This window comes from Magnolia sinica, chromosome 6 (assembly GCF_029962835.1).
Source record: "Magnolia sinica isolate HGM2019 chromosome 6, MsV1, whole genome shotgun sequence".
Taxonomy (NCBI): domain Eukaryota; kingdom Viridiplantae; phylum Streptophyta; class Magnoliopsida; order Magnoliales; family Magnoliaceae; genus Magnolia; species Magnolia sinica.
In genome coordinates this window covers 22445131-22470881 of record NC_080578.1, presented here as the reverse complement: position 1 = coordinate 22470881, position 25751 = coordinate 22445131, and the positions used below count along the sequence as shown (strand labels likewise).

General features: G+C 40.8%; 1 protein-coding gene across 1 annotated transcript; it reads right to left on the bottom strand.

The window, feature by feature from the left end:
- Positions 1–1590: 1590 nt before the first annotated feature.
- LOC131248533 (E3 ubiquitin-protein ligase At1g12760-like) lies at positions 1591–24105 on the bottom strand. The gene is made up of 5 exons (XM_058248855.1): positions 23231–24105; positions 14771–14890; positions 14544–14676; positions 2269–2430; positions 1591–2113 (listed from the first exon to the last, which is right to left on the bottom strand). Exons 1-5 carry the CDS (start codon positions 23782–23784, stop codon positions 1940–1942), a joined length of 1143 nt encoding a protein of 380 aa, XP_058104838.1. The 5' UTR covers positions 23785–24105; the 3' UTR covers positions 1591–1939.
- Between the last annotated feature and the right edge of the window lie 1646 nt (positions 24106–25751).

Below are 25751 nucleotides of genomic sequence, written 5' to 3'. Positions count from 1 at the left end.
TCACACTCGTATATACTTATTTGGACAACCATTGAATAAGACTGGATGGTTTCTTTTGGGCAACCAACATGCCACTTGTTCAGGACATCAGTGCCATGAAAACAGCAGGCCCCCAACATCAAGGAAAAAAAAACAGGATGACAAGATGAGCCCACATGGTTGGAATGAACGGACGAGTCCAATTCAAAATTAGGTGTGGCCCACCGAGTGAGCTGTTCAGCCTGATTCTCTTGAAGAGTAAGCTTCATATTGGGCCCACTGTTCTCCCGGTACTGAAGTTAAACACGTGACATGTTGGTAAGAAAGGTGGTTCGGTAGTACGAGTGGTGGTACCGTTGCCAGTGGTTGGGTCTTGCCTAACCTATCAAAGGAAAATATTTTAGTATGCCATATCAACGGTGGGAATAACTGGGAGAGCGAGTCCTACTTGGGGCCCAATCATGCTAGCCATATCTTCCAGCCACGCCTCTGTACTCGGTTGATGTCCTCAGTGTCCCAGTGGGACACATGGATCCAGATATTGATCTGATGGGGACCCACCTGTTTACGGAGATGCCCTAAATTTTCAGCGCTTTGTACACTCCTAGTAATTTCATGGGTGGGTTGCAGATGGATGGTTAAGAAAAGAAAAAAAAAAGAGAACCATTGGATGGCAAGTATCTTCCAGCGGTCGCATACAATTGATCACTAGCCTTCAAAATGGGTTGATATAAATAAAAATGGCCAGCGTTTGATCACGGAGTTAGGATCATCCAATCATTGTAACTTATGGGCTTTGTTCAATCCAGTAGAGTCCACAACACGAGCAGTATGAATTCAAGAATGCCATCTGCCACATGCATGATGGATTTGCACACGAGTATGGCAAAAGCCGAGCATCTGCCACATGTATGATAGATGATGATATGCCAATGCTTATCAGGAGTCTTGAATAACGATGAACGTCCAACAGCGGCACACCCAAAAAGCCAGGATAATCCGATCAATGACTGAATCTTATCTAAAGCCTCTCTCCATTACTCAAACACCACTGAACTCATCCCATTAATCACTGAGAACATAACACTGTAGAGAGGCTTATCTGCAATGATCAGGATCTAATCTGAGAGAGCAAAATGTAGTAGTTCGGATTCCCCAACACCGAGAATTACCATCACATGATAGCCCAACAGATCACCGGCCCCAGCCTCAAGCCCCATCATGTCGCATCTGCAGCACACGTCCGCCTCGACTCAAAACTCAGCTAAGTCAACTCAACAAGATTTCAAGCCGACTCACTGAGAAACTCGCATTAGAGGACTCGTTGAGTGAATAGATTTTAGACAATATTTGAACACCTGAATTATCGAGCAACACAGGCACATTACTACTACGCTGCCAGTCACTGTTTTTGCTATAGAGTAATCCATTTCTTACTAGGCATACTATTGCAAACATATTATCAAACTAAATTTCGTGATTCCAGTCTGAGTCTTTGGGTTAACCCAAGCCAGCAGAACATCAAGTGGTGTTTTCAGGTTTTTGAATTATGATTTTAAGTGTAAATTATCACATCAATGCTCAAGCCAACTATAAACAAAAAATAAAAAAGAGAGACTGAAAGCATACAACTGGGATTTGAAGATTAAAACCGGCACAAACACTCTCCAATCCTCGTACAGTTAAGGCAGCCTAATTCAGAACATGTGATGACCAGTTCCCTAGAAAATCCACTTACACGTATGCATGTATACAAACAAATAACACATACACATAGACACTACTACCTCATACCTGTATCAGTGCACACGACACAAACGCATGCAAACATGAGTTACAGGAGACCTATAAGAGCTGCAAGCATATCGGCACACCATGAGCTGATGGATGCCCACACATGCATGCACAAGTACATAGCGTCAGAAGAACTGTTACGGGTGCAGGACAGAAGAACTGCCCATTACACATCTTCCCTGCCATGGCTGGCACTCTTTATGATGTTATACTTGCAGAGCGGGCAAGTAGCATTGATGTATAGCCACTTGTCTATGCAGGCACAGTGAAAATGATGGGTGCATGGAAGCTCTCGCAGCTCAACCCCATCTTCATAAGCAGAAAGGCAGATGCAACATTCCTACAAGTATGACAAGCGTCTGCTTTAGATACAGATACTGAGAGGATGATCTATGCAGACCATGAATGAACGAAGAGCAGCGTAGTCTCCACAAGTAATTCTCATGACTATCACATGGAATTCCAAGATAGCGAAATTTGAGTTGAACAACTTACAGCATCCTCTGCAGAAAGAACGTGTTCGATGGGCATTTCAGTTCGGCACTCTGTCATTATTCCACCAGAAGGTCCTGATATCTCACCAAGTTTCTCACAATCAGCAACCTTTCTGAATTTGTATTTTGGAAGCTGGCGTATATCTTCATCGGATGCTCCTTCCTGCTTTTTCAGAAAGAAGGGTGACCCAAACAGAAGAACGTTTTGTCTGCACTCTATTAGGCACCTAAAACTAATGTAATTGTTCCTGTTTTACTTGCAGTGAACTAAAGAGATGGAACAGACAGGAAATGAAATAGGATCAACTCATCAAATTATATTGATAGAACTTCAAATGGATGCACACATGATATGAACAATTATGCAACAGCTACTTAAAGCCAATGAATAACGAATGCAGCATTTAGTACCAGCCTATATGCATCTGCTTCTCAGGCGACATGGTTTGCTTAAACAAAACGCTAAACTGATAATTTTTTGACACAATAATGGCCACGTTAACGAATCAGATAATAAAGACCCTGGTTGCATTTTCAGCAAGTGGCCGAGATGCTATGTTAATACTCAAAATGTCGAGACTGGATGTTTAACAGACATTCAGCGGAACCATGGACATCGGAGCCCATTGTGGAAAAGTCACAGACCTAGGTTTGAGGTTAAAGACTGCGTTCTCGTTCATATCTAGTGAAGCTTTGCTAATGCCTGTGCTAAGACTGGTGCTAAAGATGGTGTTGTGAATCCTTTCATTACTTGGGACAGATTCCTCTACTGCAATTTCTGTATTCCTTTCTTTCTCAATGAAATAGAGTTGTCTATGCAAAATAGATAAATAAATAAGAAAGATCATCATCATCATCATTATAAGTCTTATCCCAACTAGGACTGGGTACAGGGAATCTTTTTCCACTATTTCACTCTATCGAGGCCCACAACTTCAGTTAGACTATAGGTCCTCAAGTTTTTTCTTACTACCACCACCCAAGTCCTTTTCAGCCTTCCCCTTGCCCTTTTAAAGCCTTCAACTTGTACCATCTTACTCCTAACCGGCGCAGTTCTTGGTCTCTATTGCACATGACCAAACCATCTAAGTCTACTTTCGCTCATCTTGTTACCTATTAGTGCTACTCCTAATTGTTCTTGAATGCACTCATCTCTGATTCCATCCTTATGCTGCCACTCATCCATCTCAACATCCTCATTTCAGCCACACTCATCCTATGGGCATCTTGTTCCTTAACTGCCCAACGTTCTATTCCAAAAGGCATGGCTGGTCTTATAGCCATCCTATAAAATTTCTCTCAGTTTAAGTGGAAATGAATAAGAAAGATAATATGTTAACATAACTAGGAAGCATATGAAAACCAACCGGTCCTCCAAACAGAAACATTATGGAAAATGTTCAATGTATTCCATAACAGTAATGGTAGCTGTAACGGTCAGCGCTGTTACCGTTACAATATAGGCCATAATGGCTGTTATGGCCTTTTCTGGGGAAAAAATGTTTAGGCGCCATAAAGGCCCATTATGGGACTGTTACGGGCCATTTTACCGTTACAGCCATTACATAACCCTCGTGGAATACCATGGTAATGCTTGCACCAATGATGAGAGTCCCAACAAAGCACACCTTCACAAGTAAGACAGCACCTTACTAGAATGAAGGCACAAGAGAGGAAATCAAAGAGGCAATCACTTCACAGTTCACACCTTGTCCCAGAGAGTTGGCAATCTCATTAGCTTCTCGTTCTACATGATTGAACAAAATATTTGGTCTTGCTACCAACTTTTGGAGTCTTTAGGAATTGCCTACATCTTATCTACTTTATGATATCAGCTTAAGCCACTAGATTCTTGGATGAAGATGTGAAGATTCTTAATCCTTCAGAAACAGTCCATATTTTGCATTATTGATTCCATCCAAACAATTAGTTGTTCGAGATTAATCCACATCACCTCTAGTTCACTTCCAAACCACAACCACCACAAGGGGCCAATTTTTTCCCCTAATATTCTGATAACCAATCCCCTACATGTTTTCAATTTTTTTTTCAGCATCTCCGCATCAAGTAGATGACTCTTTCCTTGTTCCTCTTCCCTCCCAATGAAAGTTCCTCATGTTCTTCCCAACCTTCCATTACCACTTTTCTTTTCTTTTCTTTTTTTTCGGGTGAAGGGTAACTGGAAATTTTATTTAAAAGAAGGCAAAAAGGGAAAAGAGAGGATGAGGATTTTATTCTTTCCTACAAGCCAACCAAACACCACCAACCCGCGAGGATCCTGGATATCTCCAAATTTTCCTAATAGGATCTTTGGTTTGCGGTAATTGCGGGTCTTGAATCGTCCAATATAAATGATCCACCATAAAAGCTCTGGTTTTGCTCGGATTCCAAATCCATCTATTCCTATCAAAGGGAAATTTTCATTAATTGTGAAGCATTTCCATCATCCTAAGATATTGATTTCCTCATCCAGCAGGTCCATTGAGAGAGAGAGAGAGAGAGAGAGAGAGAGAGAGAGAGAGAGAGAGAGCCATGCTCACCTGTGCACATTTGCACACATGTCATGGGCCCAAAATCCGAATGTTCCACGTGATGCAGTACCCCGTGAAACTCCCAGGGACCAATTTTCACCCTGATCCAAAACTCTGAAAGGCCATAGCAAAGAGAGATGCAAATCAAGGGAGGAAACTGTTTTCTTTTGCCATGGCCCACCAAAGCTTTGGATCAGAGTAAAGATTGGGTCCTAGGGGTTTCACGGGGTGTTGCGACACATGGACCGTTCAGATTTTGGGCCCACATCACCTCTCTCTCTCTCTCTCTCTCTCTCTCTCTCTCTCTCTCTCTATATATATATATATATATATATTCGCATTATTGCATATGCCATCACATGATCACATACTTATGACATACACTTTTGCATACTTTTGTATGTGACCGCATAATGCCCAACGGTCATAAAACTTCCATGCCACTATGGCATATGCAGTATATGCTCCCAAAATGGCATCGCATAAGTGCTCAAGCGATTGACAACACCGAGTAGGTCCCTTCTAAATGTAACATACGACACTGTTTGTTCACCCACCCTCGAGCTACATTGAGCTATGAGGGACTTCTCCTCACCACACAATAAAGCCATGGGAAAGCTGAACTAAGAGGCCTCTCACCACATCATCTATCCTACCAAACATTTGATGCCTGATTTGTCTCTTGGGGCATAGCAAATTTCCTCTCTAAAAGACTGCCAATTCAAGAAGAATAAGTCACTTTGCACCACCAAGCACAGTGAGAAGATCTAATTTGAACAACTTCAGTGATCTGGGAAAAAAAAAAAAAAAAAAAACAAGAAGAAGTCGCTTTACACCACCCATATTTAATAGGGAAGTTATTAAAGGCGGACTCATGTAAAAGTAATGCAACTCCTAATGTCATTTTCGAGTAAGATTTTGTTCCAACTCTCTATGATCAGATACCAAGAAATCAAGTAATGGGTTACGACCCTAAAGGAAGACCAAGTTACTAAATTTGAAACTTTTCTTTCTTGCGTTCCATCCACCTTCCAAGTCAACCAAAACATATTATGATCTACTATTCCTGTAACCACCCGAATTTTACAGTGCCCTTCCAAGAACATGTGCATGATGTCTGGTGTAATACCCGTAACCCAATCATACTAGAACCGTACACCTCTGATACCTTTTGTGGGTTGTCCGACGTTTCCGGCATGACCCAAATCGAGCGCACAAGTACGCGCCAGAGAGAACGGAACCGTGAGAACCCCAGACCTATGTCAACATGACTGCGTCGTCACTACAAACCCAACAGTACCCCCCGTACGTCGAGATGTACACCCGAACCCCAGTTACCATGAGCAGAACTGTCAACGTTCATGTGCGTAATGAGCCTTAAAACACATAAATAGTGCCATAAATTCACTTTTCTTTAGAAAATCGCTAAGCTAATAAAGCCCCTTAATTAAGTCTTAATTATGCCATAGCATGACCCTAAGCTTAGCTTAACCTATCATTATAAAACTTTAATAAAAATAAAGGCTACTTTTCCATAAAAGTCAATGCTTCTCCTTAAAATAAGGAGAGAAAGCCACCTCACATCTTCTAGAAATTGATTAAGTCTTAATAAACCCTACTTAAGAGCCTTAATCCATATGTTAGATGGTGAAAATATTGCTTTATTTTGCTTAATAAAGTAGTATGAACCAAAAGTCAACAAAATCCTTTAAAATAAGGAAAATTTGCCAACACACCATTTCTATAAATACGTAGGCCTAATCTAAGTATCATTAAGGCCATATAAGTTAGATTAATTAGCCCAAAACAAAGCTTATAGTAAGGCTAATAAAGTGCATGCACCAAAGTCAACTTTCATTTCTTATATTTAAGGAGGGTCAAGTATTTTGTCCCCTTTATTTTCTAGAAGAGCATCTCGTGTATAATTAGTGTGTCATTAAGCTCATTGAACATTTGCTAGGTTGGACAAATCACCCTTAAATTAAGATAATGCTTCCACCTATGTCTTAATCTAAAAACATATATATAATTATGCTATCGTATATAAATAGTCATTTCCTAACCCAAATTTAGGCACTTTCCAGCCACCATTTGCTAGAGAGAGAGAGAGTGATGGTGGACTATCCATCAAGGAGATCCAAACTATCCAATCCCTAGAGGAGATCCAAGGCCATCTTACTGTATGCACAGCCCATGACAACAAACCTGGTCTAGATTGCATCGATCGGATGAAGTGGTTACACCGATCAGACTGGCTCCAAAATTGGTACACATGTGCTTCATCAAATATAGTATCATCACTCAAAATTTGGGACCAATTTGGATATTTGTGGTCGTACAATCTAGATCATCCAATCAATGTATAGGTGTTGTTTACTGCACTGGACGGCAAACTTGGTTCGGATTGCATTGATCAGAATGAAGTGGTTAGATCGATCGGATTGGCCCCATAATTGGTACACACGTGATCCATAAAGTCTATTATCATCTTGTAAAATTTGGGACTAATTGGATAATTGTAGGCCACACAATCAGGACCATCCAATCAGGGTATCAGTGTTGTCTATTGCACTGGATAGCAAACATAGTCTGGATTGCATCGATCAGATGAAGTAATTAGAACTATTGGATTGGCCCTAAATTTGGTACACACATGCTTCATCAAGTATAGTATCATCCCACCAAATTTTGGACCAATTGGATATTTGTTCATCACAAAATTTGGACCATCCGATCAAGGTATCAGTGATGTCCACTGCACTGGACAACAAACTCGGTCTGAATTGCATCAATCGGATGAAGTGGTTAGACCGATCAGATTGGCTCCAAATTTGGTACACACGTAATCCATCAAGTCTAGTACCATCTCAAAATTTGGACCATCCAATCAAGGCATCAATGATGTCCACTGCACTGGACAACAAACTTGGTCCAGATTGCATTGATCGGATGAAGTGGTTAGACCGATCGGATTGGCTCCAAATTTGGTACACACATAATCCATCAAGTCTAATACCATCTCCCAAAATTTGGAACCAATTGGATTACTGTAGGTCACACAATCTAAACCATCCAACCAAGGTATCAATGTTATCTACTGCACGAGACAACAAGATTGGTCCAAATTGCATATAAGAACCATGGTAGGGCCCATGGTCAATGGGTCCCACATCTAGGGCTGTACACGAACCGAGTTAGCTTGGTGAGCTCGCTCGACTCGACTCGAAAAAGCTCAATTCGACTCGGTTCGAAACTGAGTTCAAGCCAAGTCAAGTTGGTTTTTTTAGCTCGAAAAAATTTCGAACCGAGTTCGAGCTTGCCCGAGCTCAACTCAACTCAGATCGAACCCAACTCGAATCGAGCTCAGATCGAACCAATTCAGTGACTCGATTACTTTGATATTGATGTTGCTCACCAAGTGTTTGATGAAATGACTCAACGAAGTGTCAATTGGTGGCAAGGAAGGTATGTTTCATCAAACAAATACCCTTTTTTTCTTGATTTTGATGGTGCCTACAAGGTGTTTGATGAAATATCTGTAGAATCGTTGTTGGTGTTTTACATATAGTGAGAATTTGAAGGTGCAGTCCATGTATTTGTGAAAATGTTGCACAGGCGAACTCGGCTCGAACTGGCCCGAGCTACTGATCGAACCGAACCAAGCCAAGCTAGCCAGTCAGGCTCGAGGACCGAGCCGAGTTCGAGCTAAGGTCAGCTAGCGGCCAAGCCAAGTCGAGCTGTGCCAAGCTCGACTCGTGTACACCAATACCAACATCATTAAAAATAAACAAAAGGGAAAGTGGATGGGCGGTGTACTCACCTCAATATGGGGATTAAATGGCATGGATCTCCTTGATAGATGGTCCTCTCTCTCTCTCTCTCTCTCTCTCTCTCTCTCTCAAATGATGGTTGGGATTTGGGCACGTTAAGTATTTAAATTTGGGTTAAGGAATGACTATTTATAAATTAAAGGATAATTAGGGACAAGTTTCTAAATTAGGACATAAGTAGAAGCATCACCTTGATTCAAGGGTTATTTGTCCCATCTATTCAATGTTTAAGGGGCTTAACAACACACAAGATACTTTTCTATATATATAAAAAAAAAAAGGTAGAAAACAAAATACTTGGTCCTCCTTAAATATACGAAATGAAAGTTGACTTTGATATATGCACTTTATTAGCCTTAATAAAAGTATTTTTTTGAACTAATTAATCTCATTTAGCCTTAATAATACTTAAATTAGGCCTAAGTGTTTCTATAAATTGTATGTTAATGACTTCTCCTTATTTTAAGGGATTTTGTTGACTTTTGGTTCCTACCACTTTAACAAAATAAAGTCATCTTACACCATCTAATTTATGGATTAAGTCTCTTAAGTATACTTTATCAAGACATAATTAATTTTTAAAAAATGTAAGGTGGCTTTCTCTCCTTATTTTAAGGAGAAGCATTGACGTTTATAGAAAAGTAGCCCCCACATTTATTAAAGATTAATAATGATAAGTTATGTTAGGCTTATGTTATGGCACCATTAGGTCTTAATTAAGAGACTTTATTAACTTAAGAATTTTCTAGAGAAAATGTGAAATTATGACATTATTTAGGGGTTAAATGCTCCTTACGCACATTAACGTTAACAGTTCTTCTTGTGACAACTCAGATTCGTGTGCACGCCTCAACGCATCAGGGATACCATTGGATTCGTAACAATGGTGAGGTCACGCTAACGTAGGTCTCGGCTCTTGAGATTTTGTTCCCTTTGGTGCGTACTTGCATGCTCAATTCGGGTCATGCCGAAAACATCGGACGACCCTCGAAAAGGTATCGGAGGCGTACGGTTCAAGTAAGATCGAGCTACAGGTATTACACCAAACATCGCACACATTCGCTCGAAAAGGCACTGGAAAATACGAGGCATTACGATTCCCTCCACCATAACATCCCTTGGTTCACTTAAAGGCCAAAGACTCCTTGCAAAAGCCTTAGAACACCTCTAAGGAACCCTGAAGCATCCCAGGCAACCATGTATCATCAAAGAATTGAGATGTCATGTGAATATGTGCAGCATTCTACAGATCCCCTTCCTCTTCCACTTTTTGTAGTAATCCACTATCACCTCTCCTTATCTTCAGCTAAGCATACTCTACATCTTTAGATATTATAAAAGTTAGGCTACATTGCAAGAGTGGAATAAAAACTAATGAGTACAAAGTTTGAAGGGGCATCCATGATGCCTCTCATTACCAACAGCCCGTGGGTTATCTCGTATACTTAGGAGTATATGCAGATATACAAAGCATGGTTAGCAAACCAAGATAGCCACATGTGAGGCTGTTAATCAAATAGTCAATTAAAAAGGTATTGCACCAAACTTAGCTGACATTACGGCAAATACCCATACAGAAATAATTTAGGTGCCCATGTGGCAGAAAATCTACAATTGGGTTAACTTTCCTCTTGGGAGAAATTTTGATGCAGTAGAAATTTGTCAGCTACAAAGGTTTCGCATAGAAACTAAGGGACCATACACTATTGGCCCTTGGATGAGTGAGGAAATTACTTTGTGAAAACTCCATTATATGGAAATGCAGTTGTTGCATTGCAATTTGTGAAAACTAAGGACCTATTTGGTAGATGGGTTCATCTCTCTTTAGTTAATAGTTAGTTAGTAACTATGTATTAGAGATATCTATAAAAATTAAAAAAATATAAACTGTATTAGAGATCATATTTCTTTTGTGGTAAAGATTAAAAAATAATATTGATAACCAAATGAACTCTGATACATTTTTTGTACAGTAACGAAACTTTTTATTAGAAAAACCGCCAAGAAGAACACTCTAATATATAATTACTATTAACTAAAATGAGATGAATTCATTTTCAGGCATCTACCAAACAGGCCCTAATTTTATCTGGAAACGTTGTTTAGATGACATTGTCTACTTTTCTTTTATTTTTCCTTTTTTCCCCTTTATAATGTTGTCCGGATCCCTGATTAATTGGGGGATAAGGCTTGGATGAAGATGATGATGCTGTTGTTGTCTGGATGTCAATGTCTAAAAGACCATTTTATAAAAAGTCAAATGTAATACAAAGAGTCCACCTTATCAACCCATCAAATGTGCACCCGATTGCCAGTAAACTGTGAAGTGCGTGTGGCAGGGGATTGACCATATGTATAACTCTTTTTGTTAGAGGATTTGACCACACATAATGCATTTCCGGACAAGGGCCAGCCACCTGATGAGTTCATTGGCCTGAATTTTTCAGATTAGTTTTTATTTTTCTTCAAAATGCTCTATTTATTTTTTATACATGGGTGGCCCACCTTATGCATAGTCGGATGTACAGATGTGCCACATTGGCATGTGTACAAGCAAAGTTAGTGGAAATGGTTGAGTGTGTTGCTAGGACCTCCATCTACGTGTATATTTGGACTAGACCCCTATGATAATTAACCACCATTTTAATTTGTTTTGCATTTTTCATGGCACAGATGGCAAACTTTTACGACAATCCAGACCGTCCAAATCGCTGATCCAACACATATGGAGCATAGCCAAAAAAAAAAAATTTATACTGAGCAGATGATAGCATCCATCCTATTTTACCCTTGATTTTGAACCACTCAGTACTTTAACTTCAACCATCCATTAGACAACCATCACTTGGATGGTTAAGAATGGTTGATCTGTTTGATTTTCAACATATGTTACATCTGTACTCCACAGTTTGGTGGTTAGAACAGCACACATGAGTGCCACATATGAGGACGATGACTCATCACCATCTTCAAAATAGCAGGGAACTTCCATTGGAGTCAACACTCCTATGATAGTTCATAACAATTTAAAATTTGGTAATTTCCCTTCCATCATTCACGTGCTATAGTTGTACTGCATCCAGACCATCCAAATCGCTAACCCAACTGTAGGGGGAGCATAACCCAAAATGTACACTAAGCAGATGTTAGTAATCGATCTGATTTGGTCCTTGGATTATCTCATTATTTTACTTTTAACCATCAATTGAATGGATAGGATTGGTAGCTTACTGTGAGTTTTGAGATGCACAATTCTGTTGGTCTGGATACCAGTGCATGAGCAATATATGACTGGCACAAGTGATGAAGATGAGTCACGGCCATTTTTAAATGGTGGTAAACTATCAAAGGAGGCAAGACAAGCTTGCCCGCTTGCACGAGAAAGAGAAGGCATTCAGTCTGGCACGTGTTGACTGATATTTAAGCACTTACAAATTGCATACGTGGCAAAAAAAAAAAAAAATCTTATATAAAGCATGATACCCAGTTTATATATATATATATATATATATATATATATATATATATATATATATGTGTGTGTGTGTGTGTGTGTGTGTGTGTGTGTGTGTGTGTGTATATCTATGTATATGTATATATACATAGGGAACAGTTTTAATTTGTATGCCACACTTAGAATTTTTTAGTGCCTACATGTCAACCATCACACTTTTTCCAAGTATCAAATAACATCCATCAGAAGCCTTCCTTTGCAAGAGAGTAAAACGGACTTCTCCATCAAGTCCCACGCGAACGGGATTTACAACGAAAAATTAGCTTCTATAAACAGCATTTAGAAACGAGCATAATCCAATCATGTCCAAAAAGTCTCGATGACAACATCCCAATTTCAAACACACCCTATGCCTTATTAAAAAACCAACCCCTAACACCTGAATATATCAGGAAAGAGCCTAACATTTAAACAAGGAAATATACTACAAACAAAATTAGGAATACTCTTAATCAAGAGAAACCCTTGAGAAAATAGGAAATTACCTTCAACAATTAAACCCAAATCCTTCTAAAGCTATACAACAAAATTACAACCATATCCTTAATCCCATAAATTATACGATAAAATAATACTGACAAAAGGTTATTTTGTAAAAATAAACAATGTTTTAAATATCAACGATATCGGCCAATATATCCCACGATATATCTTGTATCCTACCTATGTGATACAAAACACACAGGTGGTGCCGATATATCCCACATGTTCGATCCGGTGAGCATTTTCAATTTCCGATCCTTTTTTTTTGTTAAAATTATGTTAAATCAGTATCGAATGGTTACAAATTCATTGGTTCTTCGTGTTTTGCATGAAAAAACATGGAGTTGGAGCTTTGATTTCCATATCCATTAGTTCTTCATGTTCTCCATGTTTTTTCTCGAAATTTTCCTACAACCGGTTGTCAATTGAGACTAATTTTAAAGTATTTGGGAGCATTTCATGAAATGATCATCACATACACTCTAATTACGAAATGTGAGTGTAGGTGGTTGGATTTGGAGAAAATTCAAAATTTTCCCAATTTATCCCAAATTGCTTGCAGTGTTGCAGTCCAAACATGAAATCAAGCATGTATGAGGGCTGATTTACTGATTTGTTAAGTCCTCATCAAGTTTCATAAAATAGAAATCATTTTTAATTAAAATTGAGAAAATTTATCAAAATATTATTATTATTTTTTTTCAAAATTTCCCCTCAACCGACTGTCAGTCGAGACTAATTTCAAAGTATTTACGAGTGTTTAATGAAATGATCAACACATACACTCTAAATGTTATGCATTCAATTTTGAATATAGCTACAGTAGTTCAATCAGATAGCACATAGCTTAGGACCCTATACAAACAAAACCTACCATATGTATTTCTTTTTTGAGATGTAATGACTTAAAAGTGTGTATTAAGGTCTTTTTTTAATAATCACTAAGTTTCATTGAAAATTTCAACAATTCTCCCAATGTTTTCCTATGATTCCCAGAAAAGTGCAATAAATTACCCAATACAAACGATATATCCCGTGCGATGATCGACGCATATTTGTATCCCAAGAATGCAATACTGATATTTCGAACACTGAAAATAACTTCATTTAATGGCAAATTTCGTAAAGGAAATACACTGCCGTGCAAAGGTTAGAAAGTCAAACATGAAGTTCCAGCTGTCATTGGCACCAATTCAGATTGTTTGTGGCATCTGTTTGCCTTCTGAACAGTCCAGTCCCAAAAATTCTTATAACTTTCTTTACGACGACTCTTGTTTGCCCCACTTTAAATCACTGGAGCAACAAAAAGACGGGAAGTGTTTCTCATTCTAGTGCTGTAGTTGAGTACTACTAAATAATTTGTGGAAGTGTCAATTGGAAAAGTTGGACAGTGTAAACGAACTCCAGTGAATTGTATTGTAATAATTAGAGTGCCCTCACATAACTGCCAATCCTCTGCTCTACTAAAGAAACAAACACGTATGTTGACTGTAACTCAATGGGAAACACACAAATGGAGAAGCAGAACCAAGACCCCAGTAGTTTGAAGCAAGGGCCTAGTAGAAATCAAATTATCAATATAAAAGCTCTTTGGCATGGAGAATTTTCAGCTTTTTAATGGAAGCTGAGAATAATGAATATACATCCTCTAGCCAACGATATATAAAATGTGGAGTTCTGCATTATGTAAACTTCGATACTAGTTGTCTATGAGCATTCATGTTAAAGTATCGTAACTCATAAGTTGTAAGCTTTTGTGTATCATTTCTATTTGATTCGGTCCATTACGACACACACTTGGTTAGTGGCTATGGAATTAGTTTTGTAGTCTAGATAAATGCCATTTCTATAAAATGTGAAATTTCAAGCATATCAAGATAATTTCCAAAAAGCAGACACCACATCACAAAAGCCATACCTGGTCTGCCACTGCATATAAAATTGCAATGATGCATGGAAGACAGCAGCAAACAGCAATACCAATGACACAGGCCAGAGCAACACAAAAAACAACAAAGAACACGTCAAATGCCAGAAAAACTATACAGAGCCTGCAAAACAAAAGCATGGAGGTATTAGTTAATAAGTATCAAGTGTGAGCATGTGCTTCAAGCCCAAACCACAACAAGAGTAAGTTGCATATACCAGTAAAGCTGAGGTGCATCACGGGTCAAAGTTTGGCCACCAGCAGATACCCAATAGAATCCAATGATCCACCATATGAATGAAAACATTGTATTTGCAGACTCCAGATGCTTTGCAACACTGGCACAAGAATGATGGTGAGCAAATACAGTAAGTTAGGCAAGTATTATAAATAGGGTTGGTACCTCCCACTTAATCAAGGTATTCAAAAATGGTTACATAACGTCTGTTACGTAACAGTAACAGTGGGAACCATTAGGCGTTATGGGGCTTTAACAGCAGTTAAGGAAAAGATGGCCCGTAATGGCCTTGCGGGCCAATACAATGCATTCATTTAGGCTTTGATACCAAATTTGACGCAGGACAGCCCTAATTATGATGCATGCTCATGGAGATAATTAAACAGCGGAAATAAAAGGAATAAATGATCTAAAATTCTAACAATAATCATCATAACTGAGAAAATCATAAAGGAAACATGCAATGGAGCGGGCCATCACTACAACCATGGAGTATGGAATTCAATTACTACTTAGGTTGGATCCGGCGAGGGATGAGACCTCCCGATCTTGCATGGTCACACCCAATCGATCAATGAAGATCACTAGTCCGAAGAACCAAGAAGTTTCTCGAATTAGGGATTTGAGAATTTGGGGATTTAGGGTTTAGATCGGTTCTCAAGATTTTGATCGAAGAGGAATTAGCCAAAACAAAAAAATAGAAGAAAGAAAGTTATCACCTTGAGGAAGTTGGAGGGGCACAAGAAGAAATTAGAAGAAGAAGATCAATGGGAGAGAAGAAGCACCATTAGAGAGAAGAGAGGAAGGAGGCAACCAAAGGGTTTGCTTTTCATTCATCAATAGTTGAAATTCGTGTTTAGGGCTTTACCCCACTTAAATAAGCACATAAAGACATAAAATTACTAAAATACCCCTAGGATAAGCAAATAAAGATATAAGATTACTAAAAGACCGCTAACTAAGTCAAAAAACGTGCAAATAACATAAGTATGGGAAAGTTTGGGCGCTCGATCCTCTTTCTCCAATCTTCCTTCACATGTGTCTTCCCTAAGTGGGGTCTTCTATATGTCCAATCACATGTGAAAGGTCTTCAGCTCCTCAATATTCGCCTATCCACAAGGACGGCACTTGTGGTTGGCGCTTTCTTCGTTGGTACACCTTGAATGCACCTGTGTCCGCATCAATTCCCCTCGGGTGAGAAAAACTCGACCCCGACGAGTTGAAACTTTTGTAGCGCTCAAGTAGATCTGGATCAATACCCTGCAATGCGTCGCCCGACAGCCACGTAGATTCAGACGATGGTTTATTCTTCCACTTGACAAGATACCTTTGGAAACCCCCATCTCTCGTGGATACTATCTCGTCATCCAAGATTTCCTCAATTGCTTCTTTATGGGTAATGGGTGGAGGAGGGGGTGGAAGGGGTTGGGTAGCAAACTCAGAAAAAGCCATGAAAGGGACGATGTATCAACAATGGGAGTATGGGCACGGACTAGATCTTCCACATTAAAAGTTTGATTAATGCTCATTTCAGATGAAAGGTCAACCCGATACGCGTTGGACCCAACCTTTTGTAATATCTTGAATGGTCCAGCACTACGCGATTGTAATTTCTTTGCAGATCCTTGAGAGAATCGCTCTGGCCTTATTTGCACCATTACATAGTCTCCTTCTTGAAATTCTTGCACTCTACGATGAGAATCAGCTAAAACTTTATAATCATCATTGCTCTTATTTAACCGCTGTCTAATATGTGTATGCAAATCATGAATATGGCGTGCGAATGCATCGGCTGACTCAGAAGACCTTTGGGTAACAGACATAGGTAAGAGATCTATGGGCATTCTAGGTTTATAACCACTTACAATTTCAAAAGGACTCAACCCTGTAGATCTATTAACTAACCCATTATAAGCAAGTTCAGCAGTTGGTAAAATTAGGTCCCAAATCTTAACATGTTCACCCACTAGACAACGTAGAAGATTTCCAAGGCTACGGTTTACCACTTCAGTTTGACCATCTGTTTGTGGGTGGTAAGCAGTAGAAAATTGCAAACGAGTTCCCATAATGTGCCACAGTGTCTTCCAAAAATAGCTAGTAAATCGAACATCACGATCAGACACTATGGTTTTAGGTAACCTATGGAGACGCACCACACCATCAAAAAAGATACGAGCAACATGAGATGCATCTGACGTCTTCGAACATAGGAGGAAATGCGCCATTTTAGAAAAACGGTCCACAATGACAAAAACGGAATCGTGCTTTTTTATAGTCTTGGGAAGCCCGAGCACGAAGTCCATACTAATGTCCTGCCACGGAGCATGTGGCACTGGCAATGGCGTGTACAACCCAAGGATTTTGCTTTCTTTGCTTTGCCGGTTGATTCGACACCGCCCTAAAACTTTGGCTACGTCTCGCTTGAGGCTTGGCCAATAAACGATCTTCCACGAGGGCAATGGTCTTATCATGACCAAAATGGCGCTATCCCTCCCGAATGAAGCTCCCAGGATGAGGAATTCACGAAGGGACATACGGGAATACAAAGTCTGTCTCCCTTGCAAAGAAAGCCATCTTTAAGAACATATCCACCCATAATATGCTGGTCACTAGAGAGCGACGTGTAAGTACCCCCAAAATCAGGACATATGGGGTATTCATCTTTCAGTTGCTCAAATCCGACTACCTCTACACTCAAGGAGTTGAGCAACGTCACTCTCCTACTAAGGGCATCCGCTGGTTTGTTTTCAACCCCGGCCTTGTGTTTCAAAACAAACGAATATTCCTGAAGAAACGCTACCCACTTGGCATGCCTTGGGTTGAGTTTCTTCTGAGAATGCAAATATCTCAAAGCCTCATGGTCAGAAAACAAAACGAATTCTTGCGGTAGGAGGTAGTGTCGCCAATGTCTCAAGGATTGCACTACCGCATAAAATTCTTTGTCGTAAGTGGAGTATTTTTGTTTTGCCTCATTCAGTTTCTCACTGAAATAGGCCACTGGGTGTCCTTCTTGACTCAACACTCCACCTATACCGACACCAGACGCATCGCACGCTACTACAAAGACTTTAGAAAAGTCAGGTAGACGCATGACAAGAGCTTCCACCATCTTGCCCTTAATTTCTTTAAAAGCCTTGACGGCGGCTTTAGACCACACGAACTCTCCCTTTTTCATGCACTCGGTAATGGGAGCCATGATCGTGCTAAAACCCCTAATGAACCGACGATAAAAAGTTGCTAGGCCGTGAAAACTTCGCACCTCATGAATGTTCCTTGGTTCGCCACTCAACTATGGCCCTGACTTTTTCAGGGTCTGCGCGCATCCCTTCAGATGACACTATAAATCCTAAGAACACAACTTGGCTAGACATGAATGCACATTTCTTAAGATTAGCGTACAACTTTTCCTTCCTAAGGACACTACAGACCTTCTTTAAATGTTCAAGGTGTGATTCCTTAGTGGTACTATAAATAAGAATATCGTCAAAGTACACCACTAGGAATTTTTTCATGAACGGCCTCAAAGCTTGTGTCATCACCCGCATGAAAGTACTGGGTGCGTTAGTCAAGCCGAAGGGCATAACCAACCACTTATACAGCCCATCTTTCGTCTTAAACGCCGTCTTCCACTCATCTCCTGGGCGTATACGAATTTGGTGATATCCACTCTTGAGGTCTATCTTAGAGAATATAGTGGACCTGGCCATCATTTCAAGCATATCATCAAGTCTAGGTATAGGGAACCTATACTTGACAGTAATTTTGTTTATGGCACAGCTGTCTACACACATGCGCCACGTGTCGTCTCTCTTTGGCGTCAACAATGCAGGGACGGCACACGGGCTCATACTCTCTTAGATGAAACCCTTTTACAGAAGCTCATCAACTTGCTTCTTCAACTCTGCATGCGCTGCAGGGTTCATCCTGTGGTGAGGAAGGTTCGGTAGAGTAGACCCTACGACAAGATCAATGGCATGTTGTATGTCCCTCATAGGTGGCAACTCATTCGGTAAGTCTTCAGGAAATACATCACTGTATTCCTTCAGGACCGAGATCACCTCACAGGGCAACTCTGATGGAACCTCAGGTGTAATTTCTCTAGCCACAAGGGCATACACCATAGAATCCTCCTTAGCCTCTTTTTCAAACTCTCTTGCGCTGATTATATGTAAAGACTTAGGTTTGGATTTCCCCATTTCTCTAGGCTCACTTGCCTTCTCATCCTTCTTCTTTCCTAGTGTATTCTCAGGTGGCATGGGATTAAGTTTGATCTTTTTACCACTATACATAAAAGTACACGCATTCGAACGGCCAAAGATCGTGACATCATTATCGAATAGCCACGGTCTACCTAGGATAACATGCCCCACATCCATAGGTAAAACATCACACCACAGGGACTCTTTGTATGACCCAAACTCGATAGGGACTAGACATTGCTGGGTGACAGGTAGGGATGTTTTGTCAACTCAAGAAACTTTATACGGGTCTGGATGAGGTGTGGATTTCAGTTTTAAGCGATCTAAGGTGCTAGTGGAAATCACATTCTGACAACTTCCACTGTCCACTATCACCTTACAATTCTTTTCACCACACTTGGCAATAGTGTAGAAGATAGTGCTTCGACGCCAGTCAGCACTACTTCTATACTGAGCTAACACACGCCTGACTACTGCAAGCGTTGCTTCTCCATCCACTTCTTCATCAGTAAGTCCTCCTTCAGGGTGATACTCTTCAACTTCATAATCACCCTGGTCATCTCCACCCTCGTAGGATTCGCCTATAACTAAGGCTCTCCCACGGCTCTTCGTAGGACACTGATTAGACATGTGGCCAAGGTTGCCACACTCATAGCACCTCACTTGGCTCATGTTACTAGGACCGGCACCAAGAACCCCTTTGCCCTTGTCCTCCCTAGGCCTAGGCGGAATGGTCGCCTGTGCCCTAGGTTGATTACCAATATTAGGTCTAGTTCCTTGGGAACTAGATCTAGTATTGGAGTCTCGGGACTCAAAACGACGAACGACAGGAGCCTTCAGATACTGCTCTAACTCCTGCACGACTTGATATGCTTCATCTAAGTCCATTAAGGGCCGAGTGATAAGCTCGCGCTGAAGATCCGCACAAAGGCCCGTCTTAAAACGCGAGAGCGTTACTAGAGGGTCTTCTCGGATATCACATCGCATCACATACTCTTCAAATTTAGCGATGTAGTCAACAGCAGACATTGACCCTTGGCGTAAGGATTGCCATTGGTCAAGGAGCTTCTGACGGTATGAGAGAGGAAGGTACTTCTCCTTCAACTTCTCTTTCATCTCATACCAATGTGTGATAGGGGCTCTACCAACTCTCTCTACCCTACGCTCTGTGGTCCAGAAGAGCTTGGCTTGACCCACAAGCTTCATCTTAGCAAACCGCATTTGACGGTTTTCTGACATGCCATACCACTCAAAGTAGTGGTCCATGTCAGCAACCCAGTCAAGGAATGCCTTGGGATCCAAGCGTCCATCAAAACTCGGGGCCTCAACTCTCACACTCTTCATCGCACGCTCATCTGGATCATAACGGTCTTGATGACCACATGTGGCTCGTGCCTCTCGCACCACACCACGACCGTTACCACGATCTCTATCCTCACTACCACCACGTGTGGCAGCACGTTCTTCAATGATTCCTTCCTCTTGGGAGTGAGCATCTTCCCCTACTGCGGTGTTTTCCTTTTGAGACGCCTCTAGTTGCTCCACCTTAGTCATTTTGGTGGTAATTTGTTTCCCAAGGCGGTCAATCTCACTCCTTTGACCCGCTTATAGTGCGGTTATCTTTTGTATCAATTGAGCAAGTTGCTCAGATAATTGCTCGTTATTCATGGTAGGTTGAAGTCCGAAACATCTACCTCTTCTCGTGGGCATACAATGAAGACTTGAACCAAACTCTACCTAACTAGACTACTAGGTGTTATGACTTTCAAGATGAATGCGATGAATGCAAAACTACTATGAACTGACACAATTAAGTTGAAACAGGAACAACTCAAATCTGAAAATTTTCCAGATTAGGAACTTTCTAAAATTGGAAAGTTTCTAAAATTGAAAACTTTCTAAACCTGAAACTTTCCTAAGTTAAACCTAAAAATCAAAACCCTAATTTGATAACTCGATCTAGACAAAAACCATGCAAGCCTAGGCTTTGATACCAAATTTGACGCAGGACAGCCCTAATTATGATGCATGCTCATGGAGATAATTAAACAGCGGAAATAAAAGGAATAAATGATCTAAAATTCTAACAATAATCATCATAACTGAGAAAATCATAAAGGAAACATGCAATGGAGCAGGCCATCACTACAACCATGGAGTATGGAATTCAATTACTACTTAGGTTGGATCCGGCGAGGGATGAGACCTCCCGATCTTGCATGGTCACACCCAATCGATCAATGAAGATCACTAGTCCGAAGAACCAAGAAGTTTCTCGAATTAGGGATTTGAGAATTTGGGGATTTAGGGTTTAGATCGGTTCTCAAGATTTTGATAGAAGATGAATTAGCCAAAACAAAAAAATAGAAGAAAGAAAGTTATCACCTTGAGGAAGTTGGAGGGGCACAAGAAGAAATTAGAAGAAGAAGATCAATGGGAGAGAAGAAGCACCATTAGAGAGAAGAGAGGAAGGAGGCAACCAAAGGGTTTGCTTTTCATTCATCAATAGTTGAAATTCGTGTTTAGGGCTTTACCCCACTTAAATAAGCACATAAAGACATAAAATTACTAAAATACCCTAGGATAAGCAAATAAAGATATAAGATTACTAAAAGATCGCTAACTAAGTCAAAAAACGTGCAAATAACATAAGTATGGGAAAGTTTGGGCGCTCGATCCTCTTTCTCCAATCTTCCTTCACATGTGTCTTCCTAAGTGGGGTCTTCTATATGTCCAATCACATGTGAAAGGTCTTCAACTCCTCAATATTCGCCTATCCACAAGGACGGCACTTGTGGTTGGCGCTTTCTTCGTTGGTACACCTTGAATGCACCCGTGTCCGCATCAAATGGCCATTACAGCTATATCTTAATCATTATTGAATGCCTTGCACTTGACATCAATTTAAGCATATCAAAACGCATTGCCAAAACAGCACAAGCCACAATCGTTGCCAAAGTAATATTGAAAATAAGGTGCAAATAAAATTGAAACATTATGCATCAGAACATCAAAACATGTCTCACGTTGCCATTTGGGGTTCTTAGTTTCTTCAGTGGATGTGAGGTCCTCCCCACAAATATGGCGAACTCTACCGACTTAAGGAAAAATGGTATCCAGCTTAATGCAGTTTCCATCTTCCACTGCCTCAAAAGCCAAGCAGGTTTATTCCAGTTAAGGCCCTAAACAAATCCTGATTTAGGATGAATCCGAGCAGGCCCTAAATCTCCTCGAGTGGAACTTAAGAGTATATTTGGATGAACTACTCGACTGATTTGCAACTAGTAGTTTAAAAAGGTAGAAATAATCTAGTTGAAATCTCCATCACTTTGGGCTCTGAATTGCAATCATGCTACCAACATGCTGGTTCTAGAGAGGACCATAAATGCAGCCTGAGGACTACTTCCTCATTATGAATAATATGAAGTAGCATTAGCATTTTGTCATTTCTTCTTGATTAAATGTTTGCAAGAGGTACATGGCCCACCTCTATGCAGTGTACATGGGTTTTCAATTTAGGCAAGTGGGACCAATGGTTCACCTAATCCAGGCCACTGATCTATTAGGTGCAAATGTGGATGGAGGATTTCCTCAAAAATCACCCAGATTGGACAATCCACAACCAGCATTAGGACCTTTCCCGTTGAATGCGGGCCTTTGTTGTGTTTCTATTCTTCACAGTCGATCTGTAGGCAGAAAAATGAAAGGTTAACAATTCCTATTGTGAACACTTAACATTTTTGAGGTGTGGATGTAGAGTACATCCATTGCGAGACAACTCTACAACAGACCCAATCATCCGAATCACTGATCCATGGGCCCCACTAGTCTGAAATGAAAATCCATGTCTACTATGCAAATATGCAGGCCAGGTATTATATAATTATCTGTTCGCAATTCAATTTACTTATGCACCTAAGTTAACCAATAGCTCCTAGAGACCAGAGAAGTAGAAAAAGATGAGTTCACCAGCCAACATTCAGAACTGAAATCCAGATTAGAATTTGAAGTTCAAACCAATATAAATGCAGGTTATAATACAACCTAACTCATTTTAAAAGGAACAATTATGACAATTAGACCCCGACACAATCACAACAAACAGTTTATAGTTTCTTCTCTTCCTCCCATCAATTCAAATGTTCTTCAGTACCAATATCCATCATCCAGTGGACATTAAACAAAATGCAGAATTTATGAAATAAAAAAAGGATAATTGAAATAACCGTTAATTCTTATACCTTGTCCTCTCTTCATTCTGACTCAGCTCAGAATCATCATATTCACCAGCTTCTTCCACATCCTGCCTCCTACCTGAACCTGAATTCCCTCCACTCCTGTTCCCACTCTGCTCCTCTGGCGACACTTGGCGGCGCCTATACTCAATACAAACGCAGACCATGTGGAGAATGCACTGCAGAGCATACCCCACAATCCAAAGCCTTAGAGGCATCAACGGCGACTCATCCCTGCTCATCACCAGAACAGCAACCGCAACAATGACGAATGCCAGATTCCACACGATATCGAGAACAACAACAGGTCTTGAGTACGCCCAGTCGCTCTGCCGCTCTTCCAGCTGCTCCGCCGCAGTCTCCCGCACCAGCATCGACGGCTCCCGCATAATCCGACGGCTGCTGGCCCGGCGGAGGAACCGGGCGGCGCCACGCAAGCTCGGCCTCCGCGAGAGACGCCGGTTCCGATCATCATCTCGATTCGCAGTCGAATTGCCGAGCAAAGGCGCCGTACTCTCGGCAGCTGAAGTCGCTGTCTCCGTCGTCGTCGACCTCTCCATTTGAAATTCTGGAAGATAAAAACCTAACCCAAACCCAAAAACCCTAACCGATGCAGTGGCTTCGGTTCGATACAAATGGCGCCATACCAAACCCTATTTCCCCAAAACCAAACACAGATTCCTCAGAGAGGGAAGATTCCAAAACCCTAGACCGAAAAAGGAGCGAATCGAAAACGTGGGTTGAATGTGCACGCTTCTTCGTCAGAGAAAATCTCTGCTTGCTTAGCCTCGAGGAGATGCTGATTTTATTTTATTTTATCTCAAGTTTCAGAAATTCGTGAAACCTTCCGAGAAACGCCAAAATGAAGAACGTCAGTTGGGAAATTATTGTGATTTTCTCTGTTTTTTAAGGGAAATTATATAGTAGGTATGGTTGGACAGGACTATCGTAGAGCGCCTTCCGTATACACGTGTCATATTTTTGTTTGTACCGTCCATCCAGTGGAACCTACCGTGGATGGACGGTTATCAAGAACCAAGCTGAGTCATTGATCGTAGCCATCAGATATCATGATCTTTAAACTGGTGGCACGAAGGGAAAATTGGCAGTGGTGGACACCCCGGAGAAGAAATTTTAGAGAAAAGCAGCAGAGAGGATAATCCAAGCGGTGTAGCTTTGAGACGTATGGCATCTGTGTACGGTCCAACTGATGGACGGTCCCAATTCAGAGCGCGATCCCACGTGTTTCGGTTCGGCCGTTTCTGCTGTATTCTTTCTTCTTCGTGATGGGAGCAGCTGAGGTGGGCGCCACGGCACGCGCACTTCTCTGACATACGCCTATCGCATGAGGCCGACACGTGTTTAAAAGATTGGACAGATCATCCACCGCATTATTTGATTAACTGATCTGATCATCAGATGGGTCACAAGCGATGTAGTTGAAAATCAATAGCAAGGTTATGCATGAGTTGAGACCGTCAATCAGGTGGACCTGGAGTGATTTCGTACTGCTCAAAGATCACATGAATTAGGTGGTCATGATCATCCTATCATTGCTCTTTTTTAAGAAATCCAACCCGTCCTTTCATCTTTTGACTTAATTTTAGGATATGTGACCAAAAGGAAGGGGGATCCAAAATTCGAATGGGGGCACATGAGAGGAAATAATGATGATTTAGTGAACACCGTTGAAACATTTCCATAACTACAAAAGTTTCATATCATCCTAAGTTTTCTACGTTTTCAATTCATCAAAGTGAAAATGACTTTATAAACAATTTAGATAACATATAAACATTAAGGTGGAGCTTAAATAGGTTTTAATGGTAGGCATTCATTTTGCCACTATTTCATCTCTCATAGCTCACTTGAGTTTTTGGATCCTCTTCATTTTTGCTCAAGTTTTTTAAAACGAGCTTTAAAAATGGATGGGCAGGCTGAATTTTTAATCAACATCACAGTGGACCCACTTTGCATCCCAGCGCAGAGATTTCCTGCCAAAGGCCAATGTCCCGTGGTGAAAAACATAACAAGGACCATCCGATTGGCAGAGATTTTGAGCCTTGGCCATCTGAGGCAGGGCTGGTTCGTTGCATGCACTTGCCCCCTCGCGTGGGTTAGTGACCCTTGGATTCGTTAGTGAACCCCTCCATTATCTGTACTGAAAATGATCCGTGGGCCCACATGATGTATGTATATTATCACCATGGCCGTCTATTTTTCATATTAATTTAGGGTGTGAACCTTATTTGCATGTCCAAAACTCAAGTGTACCACACCTTAGAGTCCATATGGTCGAGGCATTGCATCACTCTAATTTAGCACTCACGTCTTCAACGTGGAATCACCACCTGCAGGATCCAAGCCCTTCATCAGGTGGGCATTGGTACTAGCCCCTCCAGGCGTGCAAGATCCAAGCCCTTCATCATATGTGATCAGTTCATCTTGAATTTTCAGATCGGGCATCTTCCCGGAGAATCTAGCTGCCTGGTGACGGACTCGGATATGGCATATGTGTGACACGTGC

What these genes read in the sequence shown, in the direction of transcription:
- LOC131248533 (XM_058248855.1), bottom strand. Translation starts at nt 23,784, where the DNA reads ATGGAGAGGTCGACGACGACGGAGACAGCGACTTCAGCTGCCGAGAGT. An exon ending in TATATGCAGTGGCAGACCAG is followed by an intron (nt 2,431 to 14,543) that starts GTATGGCTTTTG and finishes CTGAAAAAGCAG; the next exon opens with GAAGGAGCATCCGATGAAGA. An exon ending in TTCTTTCTGCAGAGGATGCT is followed by an intron (nt 2,114 to 2,268) that starts GTAAGTTGTTCA and finishes TCATACTTGTAG; the next exon opens with GAATGTTGCATCTGCCTTTC.